The following is an 18,191-nucleotide window of genomic DNA, read 5'->3' on the forward strand; positions in this document are numbered from 1 at the left end:
CTAGGATGCAATGGGTTTGGAACTAACCATTTGAAGGAAATCATTTTATGTCAGAAAACATTTGCAGGAAAGCAAACAGTTCACTCTCTGTTCTGGTTCTGATAAGCAATTGGCCGATACACATCAATATCACCTTTTCATAGGTACCAAATTGGAAATCAGGGTGCATGGTTTGATTGATCAAAGAATTGGAGCTGTACACGAAGCCTAAACAAAACACATTAATTAAATGATAGTAAGCATTGGCTCACAAAGCAGGTCTGTTGGGTAATGGGTAATGATCATAAGACGCATCTCTATTACATTAAATGACTAGCATAAGCATAACTATACACAGCAACAAGATTGAAAATTAAAAACAAAGGCTAACAAACTGAAACCCAATTCAAGATTAAGAGACAGATATTAGTGCCAGTTGAATTAAAATTTGAACAACTCAAATTGAATTGAAATTGAGCAACATAATAATAATAATAAGACAAAATTAATCAGTGTAACTTGGGTTGAGTCATCTGGTGAAATTGATAGATTCTCATATCAAAACCCCTTCCATTGCAGAGGTTTTAAAACATTGTCGTATGATAGCGGACGATGGGATCTTCAATTGCAGAGGCAAGAAAGTAGATTTATGGTTGGGGGAAACATAATGGAACAATAACGGACGATGGATCTTCAATTGGGTTGTTAATGCTAAAGAGGAAGAGTCATCTTTGAATTCGCCGGAGAGCATTGAATTCGCCGGACAACATGGACATTACGGCGGAGACAATTATTGTGCATTGAATATTAATGTGTCTTACGGAGAGAGAAAGAGGAAGGTGAAAGGGTGTCTATCTCTATTATAATGTAATATAGATATAGATATTGATATAGATATAGATATAGATTATGCAGTTAAAAGAGGGTACCAGTTTTTTTACTAATGGGATAACATCTCAATCACACTAATAAAGCCGAAAGGTTCATTACCGGCCATCCACGTTGAAACATTATGGGCTATGTAGTTTTGATTTAGTTCATTTTCAAGATTTAGTATTCATGAATATGAATTGTAGAGGCATAAGATAAAGTTTGTTATTACCACCCACATAAAATAATATTATAATCAAAGTTGAAAGTGAATTATATTGTAACCACCTTTGTGGAAATCGGGAATTCATACATGTAAAAAGTTGAAAGCGCATTACAATGTAGCTACCTTTGTGAAAATCGAGATGTCATGCACACATGAAAAACTTGTAAATGAATTATATTGCAACTACCTTTGTGAAAATCGAGACGCATGCATACATGTAAAAAGTCAATTGGTTTTTTTCATGAATAATGAGGCAATTGTATATGCTCTTAATGAGGTTCATTTCAGAAGTGATTCTTATAACGAGAAGTGATCTTAACCATTAGATTATTAATCGATGGTTGAAAATGTATTGCATTTATTGTAATTAATGAAATTTAAGAAAAAATAAATAAATAAAAGGGTAGTATAGGTAGATTAAAATAATTCATCATTTAATTTTTTTTAACATATCCTAAATAAAAGTCTAAAGCATTAATATTCAGACATTATGATGTGTAAGTTACAATTTATTTATACCACTAGATCTCCTTTATTTAGTATGGATTTATTTTTGTTTCTTTTTTTTCTCCAGTTCCATTTACCATGAAATAATTGATGCATTTCGAATACCTGTTTATCAACTAATATAACCAAGTAACAAACTACGTTCTGTTTTAAATTGTTTTTTTTAATCTATAATTAATTCGATCGTCATAATATTTCAAATTTTTAACCATATCTAGAAATATTTTCAACTTTATACCGAATTCATAAAACCACCTACATATTACATAAAATGATTCTACACACGATAAAATTTATACGTATATAATTCGAGAAAGCACATGCCCAGTACATATATGAACGTACACATGCTAAAATTTACACATACACAATTTAAAATACCACTTACACAGTATATATATATATATATATATATATATATATATATATATATATATATATGTAGGGCCAATATTATATATTGTTTTTAGGATTGTATATGTCTTTTTAGTTTGCTTTTAGTCGGTGTATTACGTACTCGGTACGTTTATTTTGTAGGTTTATTATGTAAACTTTGAAAAAATGAGGACCCTATATAAAAAGTCACTTAACCCATTTCTCCAACTCCAACTTTTGCTCATTCAATAAACACTTTTGAGAAATAAACTTTCTCTCTCCATCTTCTTCCTCCTTTCTAGCAAATAAACCAAACAAAACTAAGATCCGAGATCCGAGTGTCGTTGGTGATTTCCGCTAACCAACAACACGGATTGATCCGAGTCAAGTCTTGAGATCCATCTAGAGGACCTATAAGTGGTATCAGAGCTTTCGGCTCGACCTTTTGTGGTTTTCGGGTCAAACTTTTCGGAATTTGGTCTTAGTTTTTGTTGGATTTGAGGTTGATTTCGTGTTATTTATCTCTTTTGGAGTCCCTTTCACCTTAGAAATACACGAGAATTACTAAATCTAAGTTTTTAATATTTTAAATTTTTATGTATGTGCTCAGATTCTGCTTAAAAACTCAGATCTAGGCCGATTTATTAATTTTTAGACTAAAGTCTTTTTGACTTTTTGGAAGTTTGGGTGTTATATTCTCAAAAAAAAATAATAAAAAAATTCGAATCGGGTACTGTAGCAGTCGCTTTCGAGGTACTGTAGCAATCTCCGGGTACTGTAGCAATCGCATCGCCGAGGTACTGTAACAATCGCTTCGCACCGGGGGGGGGGGGTACTGTAGCAATCGTTTCGCTTCGCACGGGTACTGTAGCAATCGTTTCGCTTCGCACGAGGGGTACTGTAGCAATCGCTTTGCATGAGGTACTATAGCAATCGCTTTTGCATGGGTACTGTAGCAAATCGTTTCGTTTCGCACGGGGGGTACTGTAGCAATCGCTTCGCATCGGACACTGTAGCAATCGCTTCGCATCGGGCACTGTAGCAACTCTAGCGAAACATTGTAGCGACTCATGCGAAACACTGTAGCGACTCGGAACTGTAGCAACTCGGTACTGTAGCAAAAAAAAACCGAGTTAAAAAAAATGTCTTACGAACCTGAGCTTGGAGGAAATCTGGATATGGGAGAAAGCCGAAAGAAAATATTAAAAGAAGAATTCGACATGTTTATACATATTAAAGGAGAATCGGTTGCCTCTCTCATCAACAGATTTGAGTCACTCGTCTCCAAAATGAGTAGTGTCGGTATCATCAATGGTTTGTTTGATATCAACATGAAGTTGTTGAATTCACTACCTTGCACATGGAACATCAATGTGGTTACCATCAAAAGAACCACAAATCTGTATACCATGACACTCTCAGAGTTGACTTCTACCATCAAGTCTTTTGAAATAATGGAAGATAAGCTCCAAATAACAATCAGTCCAAAGAAAATAAAGTTGGGTCAAGTAATAAAGTTTGGACAAGTGTTGCCGGTAAAAGCAGTCATGCATGTCCTATCATTCCCGACACATCACCAGTCGATGAGATAAATCACAATCTGTGCACTCAAGCTTGCATAAATAAGGTTATACATTATAGATATCTTCAAGACGAAGTTTTGAAAGAAAATGCAAAAATTCGTTAATTAAATGCCGAATATGTAAAGGTTGACAAGATCTACGTTGAAAAGATTAAAACTCATCATGATGATGTAGCAAATCTTAAACTTAAAATTTTTCAAAAAGAGCATAATGTTATTTATTATAAAAACATAATGAATGATTTAAAAGATGAAATTAAAAAGTTAAAACTTGAAGTTTCTGACAAAAAGGAAAAAGAAAAGCAAGTTGAAAGATTTGAAGCATTATCTGAGAAATTAGATGATCTTATTGGAGCCTAGAGAAGTACTAAAGTTAAAGCGGGGCTGGGGTATGATTACACTGCCGTACCACCACCATTCAATGATAACTACACCAGCTTGCCCCACTTTAGCTATAATACTTTTCCAGAGGAAGAAATGGAATACGGGGTTGGTAGAATACCAAAGCCTGTGAAATTTGTTCCTGCTGCCTCCCAAACAGTTGCTCCAGTCCCATCATCTGATAAATCTGACATCAATGTGTCTTGTGTAGCAGGTGATGTAAATGGTGGTGAATGTGGGACGGTTAACCATGGTTGTAAGCTAAAAAGAAAGTTAGAACCACGTTTTGAATCATGTGTGGATCTAACCAAAACTATTGACAATCCAGTTTGTAATAAAGTTTGTGAATCCATGTTAGGAAGTTTAAAGTCAGGGTCAAATTATGTATTTTGTGAAAATTCAAGTGATGATAGTTGTACAAACATTTGCAATGAAAATGAATGTTCTTCTTCTGACTCAGATTATGAAACCGTTTGTGATGAAACTTTTGTTGAAAAATGTGTCAATGAAAGTAGACCTGTTGAGGTGAACATATCAAGTTGTTCATCATTAAGTTGTGAGACTGAGGATAATTCAAGTAAAGGCAAAGTTTTTGAAAATGAAAAGGCAAGTACTTCTTGTAAATATGTTCCACCAAATAAACGATCATTTTCTCAAACAACCAATCAATTTAGAAATCCTCAGCCATATAACTTCTATGATAACAACTACTATGGTCATTATCAACAAAATTTTGTTGATCCATATTACACAAATGTGTTTTATAATCATGTTCCTTTCCAAGGATCATCTTTCCCACCACACCAACCACATTATAGTTCAGATGAGTTCTTTGGCACTCCTAGGAGAAAGTGTTGTTTTGTGTGTGGTCACTCTTCTCACCTTGCAAGACATTGCAAGCACTAGTTCAAGCAATAGCTTGATAGTCAAAGGCGGCTTAGTCAGTCCCCAAAAAAAGCTCTTGGTAGCCCTGATTCAAGGACTGATCAAGCTGATAGTGAACCCAGTGAAATGGATGTGAGATCCAAGGTTAATAAAGTAAAACACAAAAAGAAACCTTTTTGGAAAACCAAGAAGGATAAAATCAAAAAGGATCCTAAGACTGTAAAGTCTGAGGATTCACCAAAAACAATTTCAAAAACAAGAAAAGAAAAGTCCAAAATTGTCAAAACCAAGGAACAAGTTTTTACTTGAATTCCTATGGACCGCTCTTCATCAAGTGAGGCTCCAACAAGAAATAAATGGTTTTTAGGAAATAAAATCAAGTTTGGTCGATTTACGGTTGACCTTCCCGGGATAAAAGTATCCCGGGAACCCATGTCTATTTGAACGTTTAGTGCATGCAGGGTCAATCAAGGAGGACTATCAATAGTATTAGGTACTTAGATAGTGATTGCACCCGACATATGATGGGAGACGAACTCTTGCTATTTGATGCTAAACCATTTGATGGCGGATTCGAGTCTTTCATAAGCGACATGGGAGGACAAACTTCATGGAAGGGAAGCCTTGTTTAAATGGTTCAACAACAACTTTTCGAGCGTTTCTCAAACCAACCTCGTCCAACTGCTTCTCTCAAGTGATGGATCCAGCATCAGCTGTTGGATCTCGGTTTGAATCTCTTCAACTTTGTCATACAATGTGATAATGCTTGCTTAAGATAGTCCATCTGACAACAACTTTGCTGACCTTTTCACTAAAGCCATCGATCATGCCCGATTTGAATTTCTGGTAGAATCGCTCGGCATGATCAATTTTGATTAAAACAACCTATCTATCTTTTTGTATATAAAATTGTAAATATTTTTCAAATATATCACAATTTTAGAGTGAGAAAATTGAGTTAAGTTTAACTCACCAAAAAGATTTTCAGTTTGCTTTCAAGAAAAACTAAAACGAGTCATTTGACTTAACAAAAAGATTTTACTCCTATTAAAGAAAAATTTCAAAAAGTCAAAAAGTATTATCCTGCTTAGAGGGAGCTCCTTCGTAGAGGGAGTCAGATATTTAAAATTTTCAATTAAGAATTGATCCGACCATGTGAAAAATGATAGTACATTGGTATGCAATGATCTTAGCGCATGAAAAGAGTAGATCAAAAGTCCACAAAATCATTCACAGATGTAGGTAGGCTTGAAAAACAAGTAAGTGTCGGGTGATATAAACCTAAATTCCAGCCGGTACTAGTGGATATACTATTGTGAAGCGGTTGCATGATTCCGTGAAGTCATATTCATGAAGGCAGAAATGTAATTATACATGTCATACCTAAGCCTCTCTTTATCTGATCACAGTTGTCTTATGAAATAAGTGTCAATTTTTAATCTTTATTTGAGTCAAGAAAAGCCTCATAGAAAGGCAAGAAAAATAAAAACAAAAGAGTCAAGAAAAGAAAAAGAAAAACAGAAAAACAAAAGAAAAATCAAGAAAAAGAGTCAAAAAAGAGTCTATCTTAGGATTTTAACTTCTGTTTTATTTCTTCATTTATTTTGATTCAAGCCTTGGACTTTCTCTATTTGTAGTCATACAAGACCTGATTTTTAAGGCCCTGAATCTTCTGCTTTCTTTTAATCTTTCTAGATTGAGTCAAGTGTGCAAAAATAAAGCATAAAGTGTCACGTATGTTAATAAGAGTACTGTGATCAAATAAGAAAGGTTTAAGTCAAGTTGAGGTGATATGTCAACACAAAGTAAGCCCGAGATATGATGGAATCAGTAACATGTCTGATTAATTGAGGACCACATAAGCACCGTGCCTAATTATACTTTAAACGTATCACTTTGGCATCAAAACACTTGTCAGGTTAAACAAATGGACGATATTTACAGTCAGCGATGAAATTGTGACATAATAATATCAAAATGGAAACGCGATCTAGGGCTTTGCAAATCAATATGATTCCATGTTGTGATCTTTCTCACAAAAATATTAAAATCGTTAGAAAATTCTGTAAATATTATTGATATATAATATTAATTTCATCTTTACTCCTATCTTTTATTATTTATTTTGATTTTGTTTTATTTTAGTTTCAACTTCAAAATGTTACGTATATTTTTCGTTATTTTTAAAATATATGAAAATGCCAAAAAGATTTTAAATTTTTATTATGTTCGTACATATTTTGTTAAACTTTGTTTCATTCAAAATCATGTGTTTTGTTGTCAAGGTCGTTCATGCAAAGTTCGTTGGAAATTTGGGGCTTAAACAAATCATTTACAAGTTGAGGGACTGAAATTGGGAGGGCCTATGAACGATTTCTTCTTGACCCTCGAGAGGGTCTGTGAGCGAATCTTATCGTTCTAAGTTTTGTGAAGCTATACATGGACAGGTAAATCAAGATCAAGTCTGCTTGGAGTTGCAGATATTGAAGCGCTTAAAAGAAAACGAGAACGTGAAAGTTGGTGGTTGAACTTAAAAAGGAACTAATTGTATCTGAAGACAAGGAAAGAAACCAGTCGGCTCAAGAAAGTCAACAAAAGAAAATTAGATGTCAAGCCTCCCGCATCTGATGTTTCTAAAATTTGCTGTTGCCGATCATTCCCAGATAAGATGGAAATTCAAGTCTACAAGACTAGAAAATAAAGAACGGTTCAAGATCCAATCTGGTTCAAGATCCTGGATTAAGACAAGTACTAAGTTTTAAGAAATAAAGACGAAGCAAAGAACTTGACGAAGGTTCCACGACATACTCAATCCTAGAGGGAGATTGTAGGGCCAATATTATATATTGCTTTTAGGATTATATATGTCATTTTAGTTTGCTTTTAGTCGGTGTATTACGTACTCGATACGTTTATTTTGTAGGTTTATTATGTAAACTTTGGAGAAATTGGGACCCTGGTCACTTAACCCATTTCTCCAACTCCAACTTTTCCCATTCAAGAAACACTTTTGGGAAATAAACTTTCTCTCTCCTTCTTCTTCCTTATTTCTAGCAAATAAACCAAATAAAACTAAGATCCGAGATCCGAGTGTCGTTGGTGATTTCCGCTAACCAACAACACCGATTGATCCGAGTCAAGTCTTGAGATCCATATATATATATATATATGAACATACAGAAGATAAAAATTACGAATACACAATTCGAAATGTTATCTACACAACCCATGTATGAACCTACATAACACATAAATGATCTTACATGTTATAAACTTTACACGTACAAAGTTCAAAATACCACCTACACAGTACACATATGAACTTACACGCAACAAAATTTACACGTACACAATTCGAAATACCACCTCCACAGTACATATATGAAGCTACACACAATAAAGTTTACACATACACAATTCAAAATACCACTTACATAGCATAATTTAAACTCTTTTTTATATTAAATTACATATAATAAATAGCAGATCATGCTAATAACTTATAATTATAAAATCTTCACATACAGTAATGTCTAGCTTAATGAAAGAAATAAAATAGTAAAAATTATATATGACACTATGGCCATTGATTAAGCATAAAAAAATGAAACCATTAAATACTATTTACACAGTACAAAATAAACTCTTTTTTATATATATTAAACTACATATAATAAATAACTGATCATGCTAATAATCTACAATTATAAAATTTTCACATACATTAATGTCTAGCTTAATTAAAGAAATAAAATAGTAAAAATTATATATGACACAATGACCAATGATTAAGCATACAAAATGAAACCGCTAAATATATTAATGTCTAGCTTAAAAAGGGTTACATCACAAAAGACATATGCATCATTTTTAATTATAAATATGTCATAAACATGTGTTAGTATTTACGAATTTGCCATTTCTTTTGTTGACCATTGATTAAACAAATCAATGGTTCAGATTCTCTTCTCGCACTTCTCGCTATAATATCGCTTCTCGCAAGATCCATCCTATATATATATATATATATTGATTTTACAATGGTAAGGTACAACAACAAAGGGGGAGGGGTCATCTTTAGTTGGAAATTCATTTCAAACTAGTAAACAACCCGTGCATTGCGGCGGGAGCATTGATTCGTGTTAGCTTGTGTGTCGTGATGGGATGTTGATAAAACATAAAGTTACTAAAGCTTGAATGCATGTTATGACTCATTTGTTTTAATAAAATAAAATTTATATCAAAGCGTATTTAGAAGTAAGGATGTATATATACAAAATTAATTTGTTGTGAAGAAAACTAAAAATATATTATATTTGACCCATGTGTTTTGATCACACATTGCATAAGCTCGGTATTGAATAAAATTTATATCAAAGCGTACATAAAAACATTTACATGATGGGACGCTGATGAAACATAAAATTACTAAAGTTAGCAGACGTGTTATAACTCATTTGGTTTTAATAAAATAAAATTTATATCAAAACGTATTTAGAAGTAAGGATGCATATATAAAAAAATTAAGTTGTTGTGAAGAAAACTAAAAATATATTATATTTACCCGTGTGTTTTGGTCACGCATTGCATAAGCTCGGTATTGAACAAAATTTATATCGAAGCGTATGTAAAAACATTGATTTAATTTATAGTAACATTACATTGTGAAATAAAAGTTAAAATATATTATATTTGACCCTAAACGGCGTCGAACGAAACTTATATTGAAATGTTAATATAAATAAGCACATTGCAATGGCATATTTGAAATTTGAGAAACGTAATATTTCAAAAATAAAATGTCAAATCTTAATTAGAGAAATAAAATAATACAAAATCAAACATGAAATTAGTTGAATTATCCTTACAAATGAATCATTATAGCTAAGTAGTTTCAATTTAATTCACTTTCAAGAATTAATATTTGTGGCAATGAACTGTAGAGGCGTTAGATAATGGAAAGAAGTAGGTGCTACCTCCACCATAGCTTAAGGTGGAGGCTGGATTCAGATTACGGTAAAAGTAACCGTAACACAAATTCTAGTTGCCTTAAGGGTTGGGTCAACCGTAGCTTATGATGGACCTGACGAGGAAAGTCGGTTTTTGGTAATTTTCTTTCATATTTAAGCCCAGTTTAATCCTAGGTCAAGATAGTTTCACACCTCAGACATCAAGGACGATTTTGGGGCCATTCTTCACCATCTTAACATATCTCAATCATAAATTAATCCATGGATTCAAGATTCCAACCAACATATGAGCTAATCATGATGCAGAAGCAAGGTTAAACCACTTGTGACCACTTCAAGTGTAGGGTTTGCATATAAACTTAATATTTTATGATTGTTACTAGTATTTGATTTAGTTTTGATTAATTGATGAGTGTACAACGGCATATAAAAATATAGCAATTAATTAACCACGTACAACGAGTAATAAAAACCTAGAATACCCTAAACCAAACCACTAGTAACAGGCAAGTGAACCTATCGGGTGTCATATAACAATGGGAAGACCGAGAATAACGAACCATAGAGACACTTATTAAATTAACGAAACTAGATTCCAAAAGCTAATTAAATTAATAATAAAGAAAAAGATTATTTTTTGATTTATTTATTTGTTTTATTCAAAACTAATTATTATTAAACTAAACTAAATTAGGAAAAATAAATTAAAACTATAAGACTTAGGCAAAAACAATAATGAGAAAGGCGTTACCTAGGCTTGAAATACTATTTGTGAATCTTGGACGCTTATCGGCTATGAAAACTATGATGGAACCTGGATCTAAAAATACGACACCCTAGACATCCTAGTAGATCCCTGATCATTCTCTAGGTGGGACCTAAAAGGAAATCCTAAGAGGCGTATAACGCAAAATGGTTGGTTGGATTACCTCTCAGTCTCTCCAACAATACTAAAGTACTCTAATGACTGGATCACCTCTTAATATCACTAACCACAATACATTCAGGTGTGTAAGCGACGTAAGGAGTAACCTAAAGATGCTCAAAAAGACTCGGGATAGCAAAAACCAAAAGACAATAAGGGAAATCCACTCTCGTGCAATATATACCCAAACCACAAGGAATAAGACAACCCCAACTATCTATTACCTCTCAGTTTCAAGATAGGTAGAACACTTAATTTCTCTAAACCCTTAAACAATAATTCCTGTGGAATATGTCGACTATAAACCATAAACTAGTTGTGAACACACAGTAGGGAACCTAATATGCATCTACACATAAAAGACATTCACAAAGACACATATGAAACGATTGAATAAAAGTAATTAAAAAATAAGCATGCATATTCATCTTATTAAACATAAAAAAGTTTATTATTATAATATTAGTCCAACACAAATCACCAAGAAACTGATAAACAATCCAAAACTTATCAAATATTCATTCAAAGCATAGACAACTAAAAAGGTTTTAACCAATAATCATGCTCAAGAAAATAAAATAAATAAGTTCAATAATAGAGTTCATAATAAAAAACAATATAATCAAACCAAAAAGAACCGTGTTTGAATGAGTAGGTATGAACCCGAACGCTTTTACTCAAATAAAACGTGTGTTCCTCTTCTTTTACTTCCCTTCCGTTGAACAGTAGCTCTCCTCTCAACTTGTCGGAACTCCAAAAATTTTAATCTGTCAAGCCTACTGACTTTTTTCCAAACCTTTTGGCTGCACTCCTATTTGTTAATTCCATTTTGTTCAATAAAGGGCTTTTTAAACTAGTTCTGCCGACCAAAACTTTTCTTGCTTCCCCATCCACAATAGCCTACTTCCTCCTTTATTCCGACCACAGATTATTTCCAATTTGTTCAATTTATTCTTGATCCAGCCCACACATTCCTAATTATTTGTTGCGGCCCACAGTAAAATAAAGCATTAGTTCTACTTAACTTTAAACAAATTCAACTCTTTATATTCATAAATATAAATTAATTCGTGAGTCTCCACTTTTAAAAATACAAAAGCTAAGCATAGTAAATATTTTCTTTTTTCTTGTTTTATTCTTACTTGTTACGAGACAAAAATTGCAAACCCATTCTATATCTATTTTTTTATTCTTTCTTAATTTATCATAATTATTTACATCCAACTCAACTAAAATAAATAATATATATATATATATATATATATATATATATATAACACATATATGTAAGATAAGAAACGATTGCATGTTATGAATTTTAGCTCGTCTTCAATTTAAACCTTTAAAATTCAAATACCAACCAATAAGAAATATTATTCAACAAAAACCAATTCAAAACAACTTAAAAATGAAGGAAATGTTTATTAAATTTATATATATATTTTAGACCACATCATTAATCTTTTTGTTGATTGAATCTATATGTTTGTTTAAATTGGTTAAACAGTTGTTTTTCTGGTATTTACGTTTATCATCAATTATTTGGTTTGTGTTCATCAACATTTAGGATTAAGTTTTTATCATCATTGAACCATTTACCACTAACCATTGATAGATGCTAGGGTTTATATTAATGCAGTGGTAATTAGGTAGACCGCGTTCAGTTGTGTGAATTCTTCGGATTAGGTTCTGTGAATCATCATAACCAAACTAATCATCATCATCATCGTACTCAGTAAATCCCACCAATAGCAAAGTTATGGTAGGGTCTGAGGAGGGTAAGATGTAGACAGCCTTACCTCTACTCCGTAGGAATAGAGAGGCTGCTTCCGGTGAGACCCCCCGGCTCGATATTAGTTTTGTATCAAGCCTTGGACATAAGGCAGATAACACTCAACCACCGGGACACCAGCTGATTGGTGCGTGTATCCTTGTCTTTCGGCTATCAACACCACCACATGATGCCTGATTAACCTTCCGCCACTTTTAACGCTATTTTCACGAGATTAGTAAAATAACGTCAAAATTAGTGCAATTTCACTTTTGCCCACTCGAGGGTTCACGCATATATACATTATATGGGCACACCGCTTGCAGGGCGTAAAATTGTATAAATATTCGTGTCTAGTAATTATTTGCCTATTCTAATAAACAAATTATGCCTATGTGATTCCCCAATTGGTATAAGTTTGGTCAGTCAGTTCATTGCATTACCTGAACCTAAAGTGTTGTCACTGTTTTCTCAAAAGTTTTAAAACCAAATATTTAAAGTCGCTTGACATCGTTTGTCCACTTAATCTAATTAATTTGGAAACAATTGATCTTAATAGCACTTTCCAATGATTTCTCGTGGAGACAACCTTACTTACCCATACTAGTTATAGGTATTTAAGTCTTATAAACACTTTTTTTATTATAGCACGACATCTACATAAGGTGGCAAGCATAGGGAATTGGGGTTTCATGCTTCCACTAACCCAAAATATCAAAGTTTTCAAATCATCGGTCGTGAACATAAAAACTAGTGTACCATACCGGCTTAGCTCGCTATTTAGGGCGCTAGCACGAGCTTTTTTAATTTTATCGTTTCTTCTATCATTAAACAAACTTATGTTTGGGTTACTTGATGACAAGCTTTCTCCAAAACCCATTGATTATGGAACGTTTGGTGTGGAACCGTATTTAAGAGCATAAAATTCAAACATGTTTTCTAAATAAGTATTATTTTTTACGTGCTTTAATATATAATTAGGGTCTTTTAAATTCAAATCCAAAGACAAAATAGTTTTTTCATTTAAAGTTTCAACCCCGGTAATGGTTAAAGTCGGGTTCAACACAGCGGCACAAGTAAAAACCACTGGCAGTTCTTCAAAATATTTTTTTTAATTTTAATTTCATTGGAGCTATCATATCATCGTACATAGGATCGACATATTCAAAATCGTTTAGTTTAACACAAACTAACCAAATTTGGTGAAGAGTCAAAGGACTCGTCAGGGGACAAACTCTCGATAAATAAGTAGTTGCATTTTTAAAAAATCTAAGAAAATCGCTTAACTTTGTAATCGTTTCCCAACCGTTCGACGAAAATGCCTTGACTTTTCGTTTAAGAGAAAGGTTGTCATGAAATAATTCCAAAGTTGGTCTTTGTCTCAAAGCGCTATCAAGCATTTTCCACGTCGAATTCCACCTAGTAGTGTAACACTCCGGCTTAAGCCGAAACGTCTGAGTGTGACAAACATATTGATCAAAACACATGTGACACAATTAAGTGATACTATTATCATTAATTAATTTAAACGCCAAAAGTTTGTAACAAAAAATACAAGGAAATTATAAGAACAATTAAACAACTTGTCCATTACCAATCAGTACCAATACCGAATTTACTCATCCCTAGGCTGGATAGAAGGTAAGGAACAATTAGAGAGCTTTTAAATGTTTCGTTTATATATATTTAAGATTTAAGATATTTGGATCATCATAACGCATATTTTGTTGGTATATAATGGATAAGATATCATCATCATCATCATCATCGTACTCAGTATATCCCACCAATAGCAATGCTATGGTAGGGTCTGAGGAGGGTAAGATGTAGACAACCTTACCTCTACCCCATAGGGATAGAGAGCCTGCTTCCGATGAGACCCCCGGCTCGATAGTAGTTTTGCATCAAGCCTTGGACATAAGGCACATAGCACTCAATCATCAGGACACCGGCTGATTGGTGCATGTGCCCTTGTCTTTCGGCTATCAACGCCACCACATGATGCCTGATTAACCTTCCCCCACTTTTAACGTTATTTTCACGAGATTAGTAAAATAACGTCAAAATTAGTGCAATTTTACTTTTGCCCACCCGAGAGTTCACACATATATACATTATATGCGTGCACCGCCAGCAGGGCATATAATGGATAAGATAGTAAGTTATAATCAGGATGCAATTAACCAGAGTCGAGCGGACATTTAAAGCTTTTCTTTTTTACGTTTGAGATGGGCACGTGTGTAAATTTTCAAGTTGAGTTGCACTTAGGGACGGTAACGGTCCGAGCATCTGTAATCCCATACCCATGTCCATTTGTAAAATCGTGTTCCACATAAGATGCTCAAATTGAATCTAATTCACTCTCTAAGATAAAATTATAATTTTATATTTCTAGTTTCATTTACCTTTTAATGGCAATAATCATATTTTCTTTTCAGCATCTACTAGTTGCATATCTTATACATCACTATAATATATGAATCCTAAAACAACTATACTCTCATTTAATAACATAACAAAGTCTAACTTCAAAAGTTTATCAACCATTTGAGGTGACTCAAATAATATCCATTCACAAATTACATATGGAGAAAAATTAAGTGGTTCCCATATGTTTGTTTCCAATCAGTAGTATATAACACTTTATTTTTATTTTTCTTAGTAGTCAGGAAATTCCGATGAATCATATATGAAATACAAATCTCTCCTAAATTTCAGATGAATCACGAATTTGATGTATATCTAGAAACTAGTAAACGGGTCAAGGGTTTGAACAAGAGTTGGACCCTTGAAACCCTTTTACCCTTTAAGGTGAAATTTAAAGACCCTTAACCCGACCCATATTATATACACGGGTAAATTAAGGGTTTTTCGAGTAGGGTAATCGTGTTTCAATGGTCCGACCCTCATATTGCTCACCCCTAAAAGTAATGAATGTATTCACGAAGACAAATAAAATCAGCGAAGCCTAAAGATTGAGATCGATGGTTTCATCCGTGTGAATATCGAGAAAGGTAATGAGAAGAATTCAAAAACCATGTAAGAATATAATTTCCTATTTCAAAGAATATAAAATGTTTAGACTAACAAAAATAAACGTACAAAATAACTTACTTAACAAGATATACGAACGAACATGAACGAACTCGCATGTTGGTTTGTTTTCCGGGTATTCAGCCGTTGTAAACCAACTCCGATCCCATTTCATCATACTCTAAACCCCAATGGAAGCTTCACTGAGCAGATCACTTACAATAATATCCACCAATCGCCACTTCCTTCTTTCTTCCAAACGCCACACACTCAAACCACTCGCCACCCTCTCATTCTCAAACCCTAATTCTCACACTCACACCCGCATCAATTTCAACCCCACATCACAATTCACCGCCAATACTCCAATACCCACCAACCGATTTGCTCGTATCGTATCCGGCCACACTGACAAATCTTTCGAATGGAAGCCTGCTCTTGACGGAGTAAATGCCGGGTTTGGTGCTGAAAACAAGCTGCCGGCGGTGACGGTGGTGGTGTTAGGGTGGTTAGGGTCGAAGCAGAAGCACTTGAGGAGGTATGCTGAGATGTATAACACGTTTGGTATGAATGCCGTTACGTTTGCTGCTTCGGTTAATGATGTGTTAGGGTTTGACTTGGGGAGGAAATTGGAGTCGAGAATTGCGGCGTTGGCGGGTGACCTGGTGGCGTGGCTGGAGAAGGAGGGTGATGATGGGAGAGACCGGTTTTTGGTGTTTCATACTTTCAGCAATACGGGTTGGCTTGCGTAGGTTAATTCGTTAAATTCTGTGTTCATGTTCGTCCGTTAAGCTTTTATAGGGCAAATGAGCGGTTCACGAAGCCTAATTGAACGATGTTAATTGTTCGTGTTCGTTCATTTGGGAAATGTGCCTGCTTGTGAACGGTTCAAATTAACACAAAGAATGTTTAATTTGATTTGGCTAACCGAGAATGAACAATGTCTATGGTTCGGTCCAGCTACCGAGTTTTTGTTGGTGTTGTTTTTGACATTAGCTAACATTTATATTTTGTTTTATAGTTAATAGTTTTACTTAAATGTGTATGATTAGATTAGAAAAGTCATTGAAAAATATTAAAAACCATAAATGAACAAGCGTTAGCTAACATAAACGGACGTGAACGAACATATTATCGAACGTTTTTGTTTCTGTAAACGAATAATTTATTCGTGTGAATTTTTTTTAATGTTTGTGTAGTTGTATTTGCAGATATGGTTCTATTTTGAACATATTGCAGGGTAGAGAGAAGCTAATTGAGAAGATCAAAGGGTGTGTTGTTGATTCGGGAGGGGATCCCGAGCTTGATCCCAAGGTTTTATCTTTTCTTTGTTTGATTCCGATTGATTACGTCAATTTTCATCGCAAAAGTTTGTACATGTTATTAAGTAACTTTCAGGTTTGATTGATATTGAATAGGGGTGGCAAATGTGACCCATGGGTTGAATGGGCTGTAATAAAATGCATATAATGGGTCAGAATGGGTCAAGCTAAAACAAGAAAATGATTGGAACGGGTTGACATTTCTTAAGTTCTTTTTTTGTATGGAACAAGAAAAACGGAGGAAACTTTTTAGTTTTTTTACTTTTTTAGTTTTTGATTTATATTTCGAGTTATGATTTTTTGAATTTTTTAATGAGGTGTTTTTGAAATGGGTCAAAATAGGTTGAGATTTCAGAAACCCCTCACTAAAATATTCAAAAAAAAAATAATTAAAAAATCATAACTCGAAATATAAATCAAAAACTAAAAAACTAAAAAGTTTCCTCCGTTTTTCTCGTTCCATAAAAAAAAATCTCAAGAAATGTCAACCCGTTTTGACCCATTTCAATCCTTTTTTTTTTAGTTTGACCCTTATATTCATTTTATTACAACCCATTCAACCCATAGGCCACATTTGCCACCCCTAATATTGAAGGATTCCTCTTTCAATTTTTGCAGGTATGGGCTGCGGGATTTGCGACAGCGTTGCTTAAAAAGCAAAGCTCTGCTGTTAGTTCTTCATCTGAAGCCGAGGAAGCGCAAAACGGAGCAACAAATGTGAAGGAGGAGCCTTTGTTCATTGAGACCTTACTTTTGAAATTCTTTGAAAAGTTCTTCACACATGTTCTTGAATTCCCGGATATAAAGAAGTAAGCGCCTGTTGTTGTAGTTTCTATTGCGACTAATTTCTTACCCGTATCATTTCAATGTTTTGTGTAGGAGGTTAACCAAAGTAACCACCACACTCTTGGAAAACCAGCCTTATTGTCCTCAAATTTACATCTACAGTACAGCTGATAAGGTTATTCCATTTCAAAAAATAGAGTCATTTGCAGAATACCAGAAGAAACTTGGAAGGCAAGTAACCACCTTTAACTTTAAGTCGACTCCACATGTCGATCATTACAGAACGTTCCCAGATATGTACCGGTCTCTGATACAAAGTTTCTTGAAAGATTGTTTTACTGCCAAAGATAAGCAATCGCACAGCATACATTAAAAGCCGGAAAATGGCTTCTTGATTACTTACTTTTAGTCAAGATGTGTTTAGTTAATACATGGTATTCTTTGTTTAACAGAGTACAGCTAAAATTACAATCTTCATAGCAGGACCGGTTACATTTTATAGCTCATTACAGATGGTTTATTTTGTATCTGTGTTCATGCTAAATTGTTCCTTGGATGACATCTAGCCAAATCTAGGGC

The 18,191-nt window shown here is 33.8% G+C and overlaps 1 protein-coding gene across 1 annotated transcript; it reads left to right on the forward strand.

The window, feature by feature from the left end:
- The first annotated feature begins 15,695 nt into the window (after nucleotides 1-15,695).
- On the forward strand, nucleotides 15,696-18,158 carry LOC143536056 (uncharacterized). Its single transcript, XM_077030141.1, has 4 exons — nucleotides 15,696-16,252; nucleotides 16,716-16,818; nucleotides 17,445-17,635; nucleotides 17,706-18,158. The coding sequence occupies exons 1-4, from the start codon at nucleotides 15,696-15,698 to the stop codon at nucleotides 17,983-17,985; spliced, it is 1,131 nt and encodes a 376-aa protein (XP_076886256.1). The 3' UTR covers nucleotides 17,986-18,158.
- Nucleotides 18,159-18,191: the final 33 nt, after the last annotated feature.

This window comes from Bidens hawaiensis, unplaced genomic scaffold (assembly GCF_021521415.1).
Source record: "Bidens hawaiensis isolate Kalapana, Puna unplaced genomic scaffold, B.hawaiensis_p1.1 tig00010732_1, whole genome shotgun sequence".
NCBI classification, from domain to species: Eukaryota; Viridiplantae; Streptophyta; class Magnoliopsida; order Asterales; family Asteraceae; genus Bidens; species Bidens hawaiensis.

What these genes read in the sequence shown, in the direction of transcription:
- LOC143536056 (XM_077030141.1), top strand. Translation starts at nt 15,696, where the DNA reads ATGGAAGCTTCACTGAGCAGATCACTTACAATAATATCCACCAATCGC. An exon ending in AGCAATACGGGTTGGCTTGC is followed by an intron (nt 16,253 to 16,715) that starts GTAGGTTAATTC and finishes TTGTATTTGCAG; the next exon opens with ATATGGTTCTATTTTGAACA. An exon ending in GAATTCCCGGATATAAAGAA is followed by an intron (nt 17,636 to 17,705) that starts GTAAGCGCCTGT and finishes TGTTTTGTGTAG; the next exon opens with GAGGTTAACCAAAGTAACCA.